Source organism: Apteryx rowi, unplaced genomic scaffold, assembly GCF_003343035.1.
Source record: "Apteryx rowi isolate R43461 unplaced genomic scaffold, aptRow1 scaffold_152, whole genome shotgun sequence".
NCBI classification, from domain to species: Eukaryota; Metazoa; Chordata; class Aves; order Apterygiformes; family Apterygidae; genus Apteryx; species Apteryx rowi.
The window spans coordinates 864,485-880,980 of NW_020447775.1; the positions used below are offsets into that span (position 1 = coordinate 864,485).

At 51.2% G+C, this 16,496-nt stretch overlaps 1 protein-coding gene across 4 annotated transcripts in view; it reads left to right on the forward strand.

Annotated features, from left to right (window-relative positions):
* The window catches only part of SLC25A22 (solute carrier family 25 member 22), a 40,591-nt gene extending 24,095 nt beyond the window's left edge, over positions 1 to 16,496 (forward strand). For all 4 annotated transcript variants that reach the window (XM_026059129.1, XM_026059130.1, XM_026059131.1 and 1 more), the window contains 7 exons: positions 1,162 to 1,217; positions 5,346 to 5,436; positions 11,459 to 11,577; positions 12,762 to 12,921; positions 13,108 to 13,262; positions 14,176 to 14,251; positions 14,415 to 16,496. In XM_026059129.1, coding sequence (XP_025914914.1) covers positions 1,162 to 1,217; positions 5,346 to 5,436; positions 11,459 to 11,577; positions 12,762 to 12,921; positions 13,108 to 13,262; positions 14,176 to 14,251; positions 14,415 to 14,568 — 811 coding nt within the window. In that variant the 3' untranslated portion in view covers positions 14,569 to 16,496. The remainder of the gene's footprint in view (positions 1 to 1,161; positions 1,218 to 5,345; positions 5,437 to 11,458; positions 11,578 to 12,761; positions 12,922 to 13,107; positions 13,263 to 14,175; positions 14,252 to 14,414) is intronic.

The following is a 16,496-nucleotide window of genomic DNA, read 5'->3' on the forward strand; positions in this document are numbered from 1 at the left end:
ACTAAGGATAGCTGAGGAAGAGATGGGTATGTGCTGGCTGCAGGAGCTGTGCTGGAGTGTGTGAAAGCTGGAGTCGCAGAGGTTGGGGTGTCCTGGCACAGAGACAGGGGCCTTGTGAGTGATGCAGACTTCCCTAGAAACCCTGCTTGGCCAAAAAGTCCTTGAGAAAAGGCTGTATTTTCTCCCCTCCCACCTCAGCATTATTACAGAGCAAAAACGAAGATTTCTCCTTGTATTGCCAGATCTCTCAGAATTGTATTCTTGTTCTAATCAGCTACACTTCCCTTATTACTACTAAAAAGAGCCTTTTGTTCCTTAATTAGGTACACATGGGTGCATGTGCACCCCTCCCCTCCCCTCCAGCCACGGCAAGCACTTGCCCCTTCCAAAAACCTGTGGAGCAATCCCTAGGCAGCGGGCAGGCTTCGTGCGGCTGGGGTCTGGCGAGAGGAACTTGGCCCCGGCGTCTGCGCTGCCGTCCTGAACTGCAGATCCGCCTTCGTCAGAAGTGCGTGCTGAAAAGGCTTTGAGCGATTCCGGTGCTCTGCAGAGTTTTCCAATTTAAAATAAATGTAGTTAAGAACAAAGAGGGCGACAGGTCTCCCCTCGGGCRCTCCCTCCCTTGGACGACCACGCTTGTTGACTGCAGTGGGAGTCTGTGTTAAAAGCAAGTGCTTTTAACCTTAGTAGGAGGTCATGGATGACTGAGTGTTCAGGTCAGCTAGTGTTTGTGCACCCTATGTCAAATTTCATGGAGTAAGTCAAGTGTTTTGGGATTTTGCTCCCCCGCCTTCCCCTCTGCAGAGCCAGATTTAAAAACAGACGCGTGGGAATATGATTGTTAGAGCATCCTGTGTGCGTTTGCCACAGGGGACCCTAGATAAACAGCCCTCGCAGTAACATTTTTCCCTTTTGTATTTTTAGAAAGCAGACAGCGTGCGTGTGGGGTGAGCCAGGGGTTTCAAAGCCCGGTGAATTAGGGACCGAAATCRGACTCAAGCCTGAACAATGGCACTTTGAGCAGCTGATGTTGTTCCCTTCTCAGCTCAGGGTTTGCTGACAGATTGTAAATGAAAACCCCTCCAAGAGATTTGTTTTGTTTTCTCTGCTCCCACCTGCCTTTGAGCTCCTGTGGTTTATTTCTCTCTGTTTGGTTTGCAGGTCCGACTGCCTCATTAAAACGATCCGGTCAGAAGGCTACTTTGGCATGTACAGGGGTAAGTAAAGCTGAGTCAGGCACCGTGCTCCTCTGGCATTGCTTGACTTTTGCTTTGGAGGCCCTGCCTGCGTAAGTGGAAAGAAAACCCGTATCCTCTGCCTGATAAAGAAATATCCTAGACCCATGGGATGTTGGCAGAGGTGCTGTAGTGTATCTAGCTGTAGCAGTTTCTGAAAAAAGACTCTCTGCCAGGTGTCTGCTCAGCTCTCTGCCATCCAGGGCCTGAGTCCTCCTCATGGCTGCTTTGGTGATAAACCTTGCGGTTTACTTAAGTCCATTTTTACTGGCAGTTTAAATGAAGCTGCTGGACCTTGTTCCAGGTCTCTGTGTGTGGGTGCATTTCTCCCATCCTGGACACAGTAACTTTTGTGAGAGGGGCAGTAGAAAACCTTATGATGTGCTGCGCTTTGTAGTTGATAATTTAATTTATGTCAAAGCCCCCGTGAACCACTAATGTGGTCAGGCCTCCTGCCCCATCTAGTTGGTAGCTTGTCTCCAAAATTGGCTAGCTCAAGCACACCTCAAGGCTTTGTGCAAGTATTAAGACAAGCTACTTTGAAAAAACAAAGTAAAACAAAAAACCCTTCCACAGAAGAGATTCCCTTGGGGCTGACAAAAAAAAAATTGGGGTTGGCTCATGTTGGACTTCCAGCTACCTTATCATTATATACTAACCTGCAATAAATCTCCTGGTCCCTTGCTGTCTCTTGCAGCAGGGAGTTCCTCAGTTGACAATGACACCTTTCCTAGTTTAAACACACAATCCTTGGAAGTTCGTAAAGGTTTAGGAGGGAGAAGAATAGCAGGCCGAATTCTGACTATTCTCATAGTAATGGAAAATGTGGAATAACTTCTTGGCCTTCAGCAGAGTCCAGTTGGTTTAGCTGACACTTGGCCTCTGCTTCTTTTTATACATTGGTATACAACTGCCTGAACATACAGTTTTTATCTCTGAAGCGTTCAGATAGTGTTCAGATAGCATTATTTGTGGCATTCACTTCTTGAGAAAGTCTGATTAAAGAACAGTGATTAAATGAGTCCTCGCTTCCTTTTCAAGTGGGAGGCCGGAGCTGCGGGAGCTCCGCTGCTGGCAGTGGCTCCTGCCAGTGCCTCCGGGGGAACGCTGCCGCTGGGGCTGGCTCTCGTGGGAGCGGGTGCTGGCCGCTGAGGCAGCGTCTCTTGCCCAGTTTGCTGGTGGGCGTTTCGGGGGAGTGGAGTGGACGCTGGGAATGGATTGGCCACTCTGTGCCGGCTCTCCTGGGAGCAGACAAGGCAAATAACCCCAAGGAAAACCCTGGCAGGTTCCATCCCAGTGCTAACAGCAACATTTTCTCCCTTGCTTTTTCCCAGAAGTCGGCTGCTGCTGTGTTTTTTAGTGAGGAACGAAGCCACCACCCTGTGATTAGTGTCAGCTTAAACCTGCTTGTCACCTCTGATTGCCTCTTGAAGTGGGAGCTGGGTTTGGATAGGGGGGTTGTGAGTAGCTCCAGCTCTTTTGTGGAGGTCAGTTGTCCCTGCCGCAGGGCACATGGCCTCTGTCAGAGGAGAGAGGAGGTCTGCTCAGGTCCAGCCATTCCTGCTGTGTGACTCCAGGTCTCCTTCGTGTGCAAATAAAAGCTCCCCGGCGCTGTCAGGAGAGAGACCTGAGCTTATGGGCTGCTTCTCTTCAGATTGTCCCATGATATATTACGGAGTGCACGTGGGCACACCAGTCCCTGTCCTGCAGGAGTAGCACAGCGAACTGCACAGCATGTAAGGTGATCCCAGCATCGCTCTCAAGCTCTTCCCCAAAAGTTATGGACATTCTTCAGTTTGTTTGGGGGAAGGAAGAGAGGGTTTTCTTACGTTTTCCTGTAATAGCTAGCTAGAAGTGATGTCTCAAAGCAGGGTGGTACTGTGTACCCTGCTTGTGCTCAAGCAATGACTGTGTGCTGCCTTCAGCTGTGGCGCCAGGCAAATGAATTTGTGGTTGCTTGTGGCTCGCTGGGCTACACTGACACCGGTGGAGGGGTGTCTGGGAGAGCCCACACTCCCTCCTACCTGGTACGGTCCATCTGCGGGCTGGGAAAGCGCACATCCTTCAAAGGCACACGCTGTCTGCAGTCCAGCCATTTCGCCTAGCTGTCAGCAGCCAAAGGACTAGGCCAGGCTGGGCAAATGCACTTTGCTGCTTAGCTGCACCTTGCCCAAAATATATTCATAACGCAGCGCTACAGTAGAGCAGCAGCCTCCCCAGCCTCTGCTAATAATACCTGCCACGTCATCTCCCGGTTCACACGCTGCCTGCCAAAATTATCCGGGACTGCCAGGGTCATGCAAAGTTTTCCAGGTTGCAGCGTACCCTATTAATAGCCAAGGTGGTTATGTTTGCAGTGCACCGATTCTGCCGGTGCTCCTTTCCCACCTGGTAAAGGGAGCAGCACGCGTGGTGGCGGCATCTGCCCCACTTTGGCTTTGCCCTGCGGCGCTCGTCTGTGCATATTTTCTCTCCCCGGCTGGGGGCTGCGATCTCCAAGCACGTCAGTGTGCTCCCAGGGCGCTCTGACTTCTGCAAGTGTTAAACCCAGCCGAAAGCAAGAAACGCAACCCCAAGCCACCCCCGCGGGCTCGGGCGCTGCCTTGTCCCGCTGCTCTCTGCTTTCCTGACTCTGTTTCACTTATGATCCCATCTGCCATTGCTTCAGGTACATATAGCTTTGTCTATAGGCCAAGGTTAGTTTTCATTAGGGAAATATATTTATTGGCATAGCTAGAATTTTAAGAACTATGAAGTTTTGTAAAAAGGTAGAAAACACCTTGGAAGGCATACAGGCGACAGCTGAAGTATCTAATTTCTCTTCCTCCAGTGAGTTGAAGCTGTTATGGATTATTGAGGACAGGGATTACCCATTCTCTGCTAAGCAGCTTTGCTGAAAATATCAAAGATGTAGGAGAAAACCCAGGTTCGTTAATTTTTCTCTGTATATGGTGGGTTTTTTTCCCTTCCACTTTGTTTGCAATTGGAGGAAAAAATGGATGTGAAAGTCTCCTCAGTTGCTGGAGGACGTCAGCACATGGAAGCATACTTCTCGCTTCCCTTTCTTGCTTGATTTTTTTTTTTTTCTTTCTTTCAGTGAACCCTTTGCACAGATGTTGCAGTAGCAGGTGTGCTCTTTTTTTTTAATTTGTTTGGGTTTTTTTTGTTCTTTCCCTTCTTGTTCTTCCAAAGACACAGCCATTCATTCAGCGCGTAAGCCCTCGTGTTTCACTAACGCCGGCCTCAGCGGCCCTCGGCGGGGAACRGGCCGCGCGGGCCTTTCATTGTGCCAGGCACAATGTGGGGATTTGCCGTTTGCTGCTCCTGACAAAAGGGCACCTCCGTGGGAGGTGGCAGTGAGGGCTTGTTTAYGTCCCGTGTCCCCAGCAAGCAGCCACCCTAGGCCAGATGCTTGCAGGGGAATTTGCGCATGCTGCAGCTCTGGGTGGATAAAAAGCCGCTCGACAGCCCAGCTGAGCGGCTGCTCTGCCGGTGACACCCAGCGGGGAAATAGGAAGGCAGTCACCTAACCCAAAGGGCTGGTTTAGAGCTGGCTGGAGTCCCTGCAGAGGATCCAGTTGACTTGGGCCAGCCTCCAAGCCTTTCAAGTGCTCTGGCTCTTCTAGAGTACCAGTGTGTGGTTTTGGTGGTGCTGGGGCAGTAGCAAGAAGGGGAGAGGGGGTATTTTCTGCCTCTCAGTATCACAAGATACTCCTAAAGGAGCTGGCGCTGGTTATTAATCCCACTTGTCCTCCTTTCTTGAAGGCCTGATCTGCATTCATAGGGGTGCATCCTTGGGTGGGAGAAGGGAATGTATGTATGCATGGTGGTGGTGGTGGGGTAGTAGTGAAACTAAAGAAATTACAGAAAGCCTCGTGCAAGTGGAATTGAAACACGTCAGGGGATGTTTGCAAAAACCCAAAGCGTTGGGAAGTAGAAATCCTATTAATTTCCAGTGATGCTTTGTGTTTCTAAATTCCTTTGGTGCAACGGGAGCTCTCCCTCATCTTTGTCCCTGGTTTTGAGCAGGAGTTATGACACACGAGTGATCCAGTTAACGGGTGCTTTATTCTCATCCTTCAGTGGTGGTCTTGTCTCTTCCTTCCCTAGGGGCTGCGGTGAACCTGACCCTAGTGACGCCGGAGAAGGCCATCAAACTAGCAGCCAATGACTTCTTCCGGCATCACTTCTCCAAAGATGGGTGAGTAGTGGGTGCAGACCTACAACGCCCGGGGCTGAGGCCACTGGCTCCTGGGAGAAGCCTGGTGAGGTGACAGGGCAAAAGCAGAATAGGGCGATGGGATGACTGGAACGTTAGTTGTTCTTGAAATGCTCAGCTGGTGATTACATTCAAGCTAAGGATATGATGTCTAAAACTGGAAGTGAAAAGCACTTCACTGTAGGACAGCTTTTTCAAGCTTCTAAAAATAGCCCTAGATCTAAGCCAAGGTTAAGAGATCCAGACTTTGCAGGCAAAGTATTTGAGGAGGAACCCAATGGCACTGCTCTCTGCTTAGACAGCTGCTGGGAGGACCTCGTCCTCAGCTTCCCATTGGGTGCTCTTCGGCTCTTTCTGGCTTTTCAGAGATTGTAGCTTGAACAGATGGTGAGTCAAGTTCTGTAGATCCCAAACTTAGCACCCTTTTGTGCTTTTGTAACTTGGAAATTATTTCAGAGAGGTGAGAAGAGGTGGAGAACGAATCTGCATTGACAAATGGCACTTGCAGTGTTGCTCAGCAGCGGATCTGTGTGTAAACGCTGAAGGAATAAAATTGTCTGTTTACTTTGGGGATGGGGGTTGCTCCATGTGAATTAAATGCCAGAGAAAGGTGCTAGTTTGGCAGCACCAAGCTGGACCGTGAATAGCTAATACTGTTTTCACCAAGGCGTTTCCCCTGCAATTCAGGGGACACTTGTGTTTCCATTCAGACCGAGACCGCTCTCCAGTGACAGCCAGTGAGGGGTCCAGCAAGGGCACTGACTCTGGTCCCCAGCAGTTAGAAAACAGCCGGCTTGGGAGATGATCCTAACTCTTACCACCGGTAGTGCTGGGGTAGAACATCGCTGCAAACGTAAAGCTCTGCAATGGTTATTTGATATGCTGGCTCCCCATAGCATCCCACCTGAGTCTTAGCTGCTGCAGATCAGAGTGGGTCGACAACTTCAGTGGAGTTTGCTGATTTACACAGGTTGAGGATCTGGGCCTTTCATGTACCTCACTCCTTTTGTTCTGGAGTCTTTTAAAGCAGCAGCTAACATACGTCTGTGTGACTCATCAGCTCGCAGCTGTTTGTGATTTTTCTGTCTCTTCAAATAGTGTCTCTTCTGTACTCGCGCAGACGGTGGGAGGTGATGATGTCCTCACTGCTCCTTGCTTCTTCCAAGCAGTGGGTCTGATCCCAGCAGCAGTGACAGTGCAGCGGGCCCTGGGCTTCTGCAGTAGCCAAGAGCACTGCTAGCTCTTTGCCGACACCTACAATGTGAGGGCTTAGTAGGTTGTACAGGGAAAAAGAAGGAAAGGGTGCCAAGCTGTCAGACCTTGTACCCCCAGTTTGTTGAAAGACTGACCCGTGGAAGAAATCGGACCAGCGTTGCGATGCATCTGGTCTTCTGGAGGAGCAACTGCTGCTTTGATGCTTCAGCTGTTAAAAAGCTACATGCCCGGTAGTAAAGCTCCTGCACGTACTGCACGATACTGTGGTGACAGGCAGTTTAAGGTATTTCTAGGTAGAAACAGCACTCCAAGATGCGATGGGAAAGAAAGTGCTTTGCAGGTTGGCTGTGCCTAGTGTAGGCCCTCAAATTGGGTGTAGCGAAAGGTGCTGTGCCTGCTAGGACCTTGTCTAGTGCTTGGGAGGCAGAGGGTGGCTGAGAAGGCAGTGGCATCACCAGTGAGCGCGAGGATCCTTAAAAACAGCAGGGCAGCTGCTTGTCTTGGCATCCTTTTCCCCCCGTGCTTGGGAACCTGCAGGCCATGGGGTGGCAAACATAACCTGCTGGAGGGGTTGTGCCTGTTGCATGCCACTGCTGTGTCTTTGGTAGCTCACAGGATCTTCTCCCACGTGCAGCACGCATGGCAAACTGGAGTGACAGTGAGGGGCCCTCTGACCAGGTTGCAGAGCTGTGTGTCCATCCCCAAGGGCTCGCCGTGCTCTTGGTCCCTCTTTCCAAGCTGCTTGCAGCGGCAGGCTTCTCCCTTGAGACACTTCTGTCCCTTCTTCCCCTGTTTTTGACATGAGATGGGGCAGGATTAGGAGTGCTCGAAGCCAAATGCCTCTCCTTTTGCCCAAGGCAAAACGTGGCGCATACCTACTGACATGTCATAAGGCTGGGTACCTATTCCACAGCTGCAGTCAAAAAATAGGCATGAACAGCAAAATAGCCTTGGGGTAGAAAGGAGAAGATTCAAGCTGCCTGGCACATCAGTGCGCTTTCATTTCTGGGTGTGTAACTGCAACAGCCAAGGTGTTAAATGGTGTGAAGCGCTGCTGAGGGAGTTGGGCTCAGGGTAAGGTTGGGGGCTGCTTTTTCATGGTGCGGACGTGTGGCTCCCAAGACCTTGCTTCAGCTTGCCCAGAGTCCTTCCTGCACAAGCCAGGTTATCTGCTGTGCGTTCGCAGTATGCCGTGCTCGTAGACCAGCATCCCAAAGGATGTGACTGTAGCCAGCTCCAGTGCTTTTCTGGCTCAAAGAGCTGCAAAGGTCTCCTAGATCTGTTTGACTTTGAACGCCTTCATTGCTAAGCTTCCAGTGCTTGTCTTGAAATACGTCCAATATGAATTGGAGATCCTTGTCTGATAAAACGCACATGTTTTATCAGTATTTGCTGATTAAAATTTGCTGAGCCTATGCTCCACATACAAGTGGAAGAAGCATGTGTGATCAGGAGAGAATGTGGCAAATCCAACGTGACCCAAAATAGGCTGAAGTTATGCAACAACCTCTAGTGTGCATTATTATTATTATTATTATTATTATTTACCTTTGAGAATCTCAATGTTGAAATGAATCTCCTTTTAAACTGCTAGAAAAGACGTGGCCTAAATCCCACTTCCAAAAGGCCAACACCTGCAACATAGGAAGCTCCGGGCTGAAAATTGCTGGAAGAGCAATTTGGGATTTATCACTACAGGTCTGTGGTGGGCTAACTTTTCCCTGGCTGAGCTCTTGGATGCTCCTGGAGGCAGTGTCCTGGGGCAACGGGACCTCAGGTGGGACCTGATACCCCTGTGGGATCCTCACCTCCCTGCATCTGGGGATCTCGGTTCCTGCAGTCCCCTCATGCCCTGGGACCCACCTGGGTGGGCGGTCCCCCTTGCACAGCGCTTTCCCACTCCTTTTGGCACAGCAAGGGTGTGCATTCACTGGCGAGAGCAGTATGATGACCTACTGCTTGAACTTCTTGTTTTTGGAGGAAATGAGACTTACTGTGTTGGTCCTCCCATGCTGTCCTGGCTGGTTAGGAATGAGGAGGCCCTGGTGAGTTGTATTAACAGTGCCAACCCCCTTGCTGTGCCGTGGAGGAGAACTGAATACTGAAAAACCTAAAGGACACCCTGTGTCACTGACTGGGAAAGGCGTTAGGTCTAGCATGGTCCTGTGATTATTTTGGCTTGATGGTCTGTACAGTTCCCAGAGCAACAAGCAGAAGAGGTGACCTGCAGAGGAGTCTTGATGCAGGTCCTTGTTCCTGGGGTGCTTGTGCTGGCTGTCCCATCCTGCCTTACGCACTTCTTATAAACTGGTTCCTTTAAAGTGTCCTACCGGGTTTCATGGTTATCTCTAAAGTGTTGAGTGCCAGACAGCTGTTGTATTTGGTGTGTGTTTGCCAGGTTTTGTTGCTCATTTTTCAGGTTTTTGGTTAAATACTCGGCCTTGGTTGCAGTAAAAAGTGTCTCATGGCTTGTTTTAAAAGGGATTTCTTGCTCTTAAAAGATCTCCAAGGTCCCTAGATGACTTTCCTGCCGCTCCTCTCCGAGGTGTGTTATTGTGGCAATTCCCTTACCTCTCCTGCCCTCTTTAATCTTGACCTTCATTTTGTTTGCTGTTCTGGAGCAAAGGCTGGCAACCCGCTGACTCAGCAGCCCTGCTCCCTAGCAAGACCAGCACTTTTGCATTGTTTCTTTGCTGATACCAGCAAATTTTCTTCCCTCCCCCCATCCCCCCCACCATTTCTGGCTTTCCTCAGAGAAGAGAAATAGCAGCCCATATTCCCAGAGACAAGCAGGGATGTCCAGACACTTCTTTAGTGCYGATAACTCGCATCTGACCCCCTGTGATTTGTAGGTAGGAGGATCCAGCCCTCCCTGGGGGACGYTTGGTGAGCACGTCCCCGTCTGGCCGCCGCTGGGCTGCCCTGCTCTGCAGTGTGTCGGTCCCCAAGCACATGTCGAAGGGCTGCTGTTTAAATTGTTATAAGCCAGCTGGCTTCCTTTGGCCCGAAACTCTTTGGGAGCCTCCTACAATCTGCTGGATCGACCAGCCGGAGGCAGTGGGCATTTGATGAGCGCGCTGAGGATGGTGATCTCTTGGGCAGCATGAAGAGGGTGCGAGCAGCCTTGCCGGGGGGCTGGGGGTCCCTCACCTGGTTGGCTTTTACAAAGCAGACGTGCAAATTGGAACATATGGCTTTGTATGGGTGGTTCCTTAAGCGAACGTTTTCCTGCCTTTGGAAACCTTATGTCATGCCTATTCCAGAATGGCTGGTTTTAGTCCCTCGCCAAGCACAGGCAGCTCCTAGGGGGTCAACACTTGTCAGAAACTTTTTAGAAATCCTGCTCTACTCCCATATGACAGCAGTATATCAATGCTTGTAGAGGTCCTAACTTTGGACTGATGCATTGCTCTTGAACAGCTCTCCATAAATCTTTAGTTCTTTTGCGTTGATTCCCCCTACTTTGTCTTATTTTTCATCCCTAGTTTGAAACTCAGTTTCAATGCAATATGACTATTTTCTCCTTCCCTTTAACATTGCAGATTTTTCACCAACTTAATTGCATGTCAGTTAAAAAAGTTGAATGACAGGTTTTGACCAGTGCAGAACTTGGAGCTATTGTATATATTTTTTATATTTAATACCCTCTTGCTGTGATAAAGGACAGCATCTGCATTCATAGGACCGGATCCCTGCTGGTGCCATACCTTTTAAAGTCAGTTGAGATGTGCCAGTTTTTCAGCTACTGAGGATAAGGCCTGCGTCGCTCTAATATTTAAACCGTTTCTGTCATCTAGAGACGAACCAGTTTAAAACTCCTCTGATCTTTCGGATATTCCTGCCTTCAGGCAGCCGCAGAGGAGAGCGCTATATTTAGTCCCTGGTAATCCCCGCTGCGACTTTGCACCTCTAATCCCCCGCTCTGATACCCTCCGCGGGGCAGGCGAGGGGGGAGCCCAGCTGGCGCGCGGGGCGAGGGGGGTTTCGGGGAGCCGGGGTGGCCCGCGAAGGGCAGGCAAACCCGCGCGGCCCCAGCTGCGGCGGGCTGCGCGCCTGCGTCTCGTGCCCGCAGGAGGGGAGCGGGGCTGGCTTCCTGCGAGGGGGTAGCGCGTGTCCTTGCGGTAGTGCGGGGACTCGCGTAGAATAACTTAAGGTGAAATTTTGCTGCAGGAGTGGGGGTGGGAGGAGTGAAAATAACACTTTTGAGGGGATTGCATTTGGAACAAAAAGAAAGAGGCTGTCTACCCTCTGGCTGTGTGATTAAATACACTTTTTTTCCCCTCCTTTTAAGAGCAAACAAATCTGAGGCCCAAAACATTGACAGAAAGCTTTATGAAGATGCTTGCTTATGATAGCTTTTCTCCTTTATTTTTATTTATTTTTTGTTTAAATCAGGTCAGCAATTTCTGATACCAGGTGTGACAATCTAAAGACTGTAGTGAGATTTTTTTTTTACATGAGAGCTCACCAGTTCTTGAAAATTGAGTCCTTCTGAGCATTTGCACCCTGAGCCCCCCTTTTTAATCCTGTGGCCGTGCTGTTGCTGGCTCGGGGAGGGAGGGGAGGGGAGTTGCTGGTCGCAGCTATCGGCTGCTGCGTTTCGGGGTGTGAGAGCGCGCCCTGGCAAGCCCCACTCTGCGGTGCAGGGAGGCAGAAGATGCCCAAAGCCGAAAAGCAGTGCCAAAAAAAAAAAGGGGGGGGGGGAAGGGGAGGGGATGCCACAAAGCTGGGGTCCAGGCCACATCCTCTGACTGACTCCCTCTCTCCTTCTCTCTCTTTTCCCGGGCAGGAAAAAGCTGACGCTGCTGCGGGAGATGCTGGCAGGCTGCGGTGCCGGCACCTGCCAGGTGATTGTCACCACCCCCATGGAGATGCTCAAAATCCAGCTGCAGGACGCGGGCCGAATCGGTACCTTGTGCTCCTCTTCTCTTGGGGACAGAGGCGGGGGAAGAAGGGGAGGGAATGAGTGTAAAAAACCCTTTTTTCTCCTCCGTGCCCCAAGTCAGAGGTGCCTCAGGCTGTGGCAGAAGTTTCTCCTTCTCTTCCCAGCTCGTTCCCCCTCCCTTTGCTCATCTGGCCTTGCCAGGAGGCTCTTCTGGTTGCCAAAGGTGATTTTTGCTCAAAGCAATAGGCTTGGTGAGTGAAGCAGCAAATGCAGGTGGTGGAGGGGAGAGAGAGCTGGAAGAGATGACTGCGTGTTCAGCTCATGAGTGATTAAAACTCAACTGCACACAGTCCAAAAGGGATTAGGTACCATGTTGGTGGCCCTTCCGAAACTCTGGCAAACAGGCAGGCCAATTTGCCCTCTAATCCCTCCTCTGATGTGGCATTCCTAAATAATCACGGATTTGCTTTTCTTTCCTCTTTGCTGTTTTTAATGCAGTCCTTATCCTCTTTGTGTGTATTATTTTGAAACGGTTGAAGGAATTAAGCCGCGGTTTGAGGGTTCAGAAGAGGTTGTTGCTGCTGTGAGCAGCCTGTTCTCTGTGTGGCAAAGGACCTGCCGTGTCCCCGCAGCAGCCGGAGGATCACTACAGGTTGATGTGCTCTCCATCTTCTGGCCAAAGAGCAGAAACGCATCAGGGTTTGAAAAGGCTCCTGGGAGTAACCAGGTCATGTGTACAAGTCTAGTGTCCCTGGTGCAACCGAGGAACAACCTGAGTTATTGGTTGTTTTTGAGGGAAGGGAGTAAAGAACAGAAGTGTTGAACCTCCCTTATTTATGGGTATCCTTAGCTTTTTCTGCTGAGCTCAGGGATGTAGCTGGAAGGAAGCCCTCTCTTTAATGCCTAATCGTGGCGGCTCCTCTCCGCACTGCAGAGGTTGTGCGTGACCGGTGGCTTCACCTCAGTAAAAATGGTCAGACAGGAGAGTGTAGCTGCGGCACGTGAACAGCCGGCTCCGAGCACGGGACGCGCTGGCTTGCCTCTGGCTGAGGGATAAAAGCCGGCAGGGTACCTGGCTGTGCGATGAGTGCGTCTCTTGGTTTTGGTGCACTCGGAGATTTGCCTCTTTGTCCCATCCTGGGCGTCAGGCTGCAATGGAAACGCTGTTGAGCACCTTGCAGACTGGCACTCTCTGTCTCCTCCCCAGCGGCGCAGAAGAAGCTGATGGCGGCCCAGCTCTCGGCCGCGGCAGGGGCGGCGGAGCCAGTGGTGGAAGCACGCACCACCGCGACGCAGATCACGAGGGAGCTGCTGCGGAGCAAAGGCATCGCGGGGCTCTACAAGGGCCTGGGAGCCACGCTGCTGAGGTAGGACAGCACCAGCACCCTTGGTCCTACAAGGGACCTAAGGGACTGATCACCCAAGGGAGTGAGGGTGAAAAGGAAGTGTTGACTTGGTGGGGTATATGTCTGTTTTTATTTTGTTTGCATGCGCATGTCCCACACTGGCTTCGCTCATCTTTGTCCTCTCTCCTTCTTCCGCCCACGCCGCAGAGATGTCCCATTTTCCATCGTTTACTTCCCACTGTTTGCAAACCTGAACAAACTGGGCCAGAAGGACCCCGACGTCAAGGCCCCGTTCTACGTGTCCTTCCTCTCCGGGTGTCTGGCCGGCAGTACGGCTGCTGTGGCCGTCAACCCGTGTGACGGTGAGTCCTGTGCTGGTGGCCCGGCACTGAGTGGTGGCAGTTGAGGGGCCTCGGTAGGCTGGGCGAGGAGGAGGTGACCRTGCCAGCCTCTTTGCAGCTCAGAGGGAGGTACAGGAGGGGAGCTCAGCCCCGAGCTCCCCCCAGCCCAGAAGTGTTGCCTTCAGCTGAGCTTTAACCTCAGCCACTGCTTACGCAGATATTTGTGGTCTTCACTAAGTGAGTCGGGTAGAGGTGAAACCCGCATCCTGCACCAGGAATGGCTGCGAACACGCCTCTGAAAAGGGCACGTTTGTGTGTGGAGTGATCGTATGTAGAGTGTTTACACACACGTGTAAGGTCACCTACAATCGGGGGGAGCCTCAGAGCTGTGGCTGGGTCTTCTACTCCACAGCAGCTGCCTTAAATACCACCACTTGGTGTCCTTGCTCTGAAAACCACCAGAAAGTAGCTCCTCTGTCCCCACCACTACACATGCTTCTACTTCAAGGTGTGAAGAAGTTGAAGAGCAGCACCAATTATATGTATTTTAGATCATTCAAGCTGCTTTTCCAGAAAGGGCTTAGCATTTGAAAATCAGCTTCCACTTTGCGGAAAGCTATCTGAATTTTTGGAAGCGTTTAAAGCTAGATCAGCCTTGAAAGCCTTGATTGAAGTGAAGGGAGAGGGTTGGTTAGTTTTTGGGTGGTTGTGTTTTTCTTTTATCCTTTTGTAAAGGAATGGGTTGGTTTTCCCCTGTTTTGCTGATAACCATGTGAAAACGGTCTGCGTTCCTGGTGATCTCGGTGTGACTGTGTGTCAAGGTGTCGCTCCCAAGCGACTCTTGCCGGCTGAGGAGGGTGCTCAGCAGCTGGTGACTGTGGTGGGAGGCCAGACCCTCTGCTCACCGCTGTCTCTCTTCTCTCTTCCTTCCCAGTGATCAAGACGCGGTTGCAGTCCTTGCAGAGAGGCGTAAACGAGGACACGTACTCGGGAATCCTGGACTGCACCAAGTAAGACTCTGCACGAAGCGGGCTGGCAAATCCCATGTACAGCTTCTGCTGCTGCCCGCTGCAGACCTGTTGTGTGTTTATAAATGTATCTAAATACAGCGATATATCTACATATAGAGGGGGGTGGGCTGGACGCTGAGCTGTCTGTGCTGTCTCTCCGCAGGAAGATCTGGCAGAAAGAAGGGCCCACAGCCTTCTTCAAAGGGGCGTACTGCCGAGCCCTGGTCATCGCTCCCCTCTTTGGCATTGCACAAGTAGTCTACTTCATTGGCATCGCAGAGTTCCTCCTGGACCTGCTCCCGAAGCACCGGGCCTAGCCCCGGCGTGCCTGTGTGTGCCTGCCTGCCCGCTGCCGTGCCGAGTCCATCCCCGTGTCCGTCATCCGTGTCGATTGGTGTCAGAGCAACAGCACAAAGGGTTTGCGCGGGAATGCCGAGGGGACATGGTCTCCAGACGAGCCAAGGCAGGGAGGGAGAGTCCCTTCTCCGTCCCAAGCTGGAGCTGGCCCCCTCCCGCTCCTCCCAAGGACAATACCTAGTTATGCATATCATTTTTCCCTTTTTTTTATTTTGTTTTTTTAACTGTCATTCCTGAGGACACTGGTAAGCACAGACTGGGCTTGCAGCCCCAGAGGTCTCCTCCCAGCCTTGGCAGGGAAGAGGGATGGGAAAGAAAGAACCTGAGCCCTCCTCCATCTCAGCCCTCTTGCCCTCCCCGGGGTTATCAGCTGTCCGAGGAGGACTCGGCCCTCCTCAGGGTCTGGGCCCCAGGCCGTGGGGCACTCACCGAGGGAGGCCCTGCATCGCCCAGGGAGCGGGGGCAGATGCTGAATCTGGCCAAGTTCCTTGGCCTGGAAGCCTTCACCCCTCCCTGCTCCCTCGCTCGAAGACAAGCTGGACTTAGGTGAACTCCCTGGAGATCAGAGGAAAGGAAAGGGGATCATTGCTGTTGTTTTTGTGATTACTTTTGTTTTAAAGCAAAGGGACTTCCCTCCTAACTAGGTGTCACAGGCGCGTCCAGGTGAGGTGCAGAGACGAGGCATCTGCTCTGCAGGGACCATGTCTGTGGGACCTCATGAATGTCCTGAGGTGCTTCACTGCTCAGCTGTGGGCAGGGAAGGGAGAGGAACTTGGGATCAACTTTTTTTTTTTTTTTTTAATATAGGGGATGTAGGGTGGGGGGAAACCAAACAAAAAGAAACCACTTACATTCCTTCAGCCTGCCCGGCCCAGAGGCAGAAAGCGGTTGCCGCAGCGGGCATACAGTTAGCTGCGTCTTCTGGCCCGGCCCTCAATGGCTCCCTCGTCTCCCTGCGCTCGCTGCCTGGCTCGCGGGGAGGGAAGAGGAGAGGAGAGCAGACGGAGGCGCCATCCCCGGGGCCCGAAGGCCGGGAGACACGCTAGAAAYGCTCCGCTTTTGCTTTCACCTCGCATGGGCTGGGTCTGGTTTTGCTTTGACATTGGAATGGGCGTTTGGAGCTGGCCAGTAGTGACGAGGCCAGAGGTTTCCTGCGCCCCGAGCGAGGAGCCGCTCGCAAATGTGCAATCGCAGGAGTGAGTCCTCCAGATTGCCAAAATTCAGCGTCCCGCTTGCTCTGGGGTAGTGACGGTTGGGTTGGGTGGCAGGGGGCAAATCCACACTTACAGCCCGTTCTGTCAAAGGGATGTTGGCCAGCCAAAAAATCACTCGTTGAAGAAATTACTCATTAAATACTCTCTTTGGCTGTATTCTTAATTCTAGTTTAAATTATCCTAAGCGCGAGATCTACAAACCCAGCGTGGTCTTCTCCATTATTTATTCCATTTGGTGCAATCCACCCAACTTTGGTGTTTCAATTAAACTGGTCAAATTCACTTTCATTCCTTCTTCTCTTCACTTGCTTGGTGTTTGTGTTTCAGATGTATATTTAAATTAATTTAAAAAGAAATCAGTGTTTTTAATGTTGAAAAAAATCTGTTTCAACTTTTTTTTTTTTTTTCTCCCAAAACCTGTATGTCAAGGACCTTCTTCCTAGATATGTCCCTTTTCTCTTAGAAAAAGTTGTTCTATGGCTGGTTTGTAACTTGTCACTTTGCTTATGTGAATCACTTTTTTTTTTTTTTTAATGACTTTGGTGTGTATCTGGGAAGGAATCTGTGCAGCGCCGCTCTCCGATTCGGCCGGCTCTCTGTGACGTGTGTAGTGCTGTGATGCTGCTCTTGCTCTGGATCTCCTTAGGTGGATTAAAAGAAAGTGGTTTTTTTAA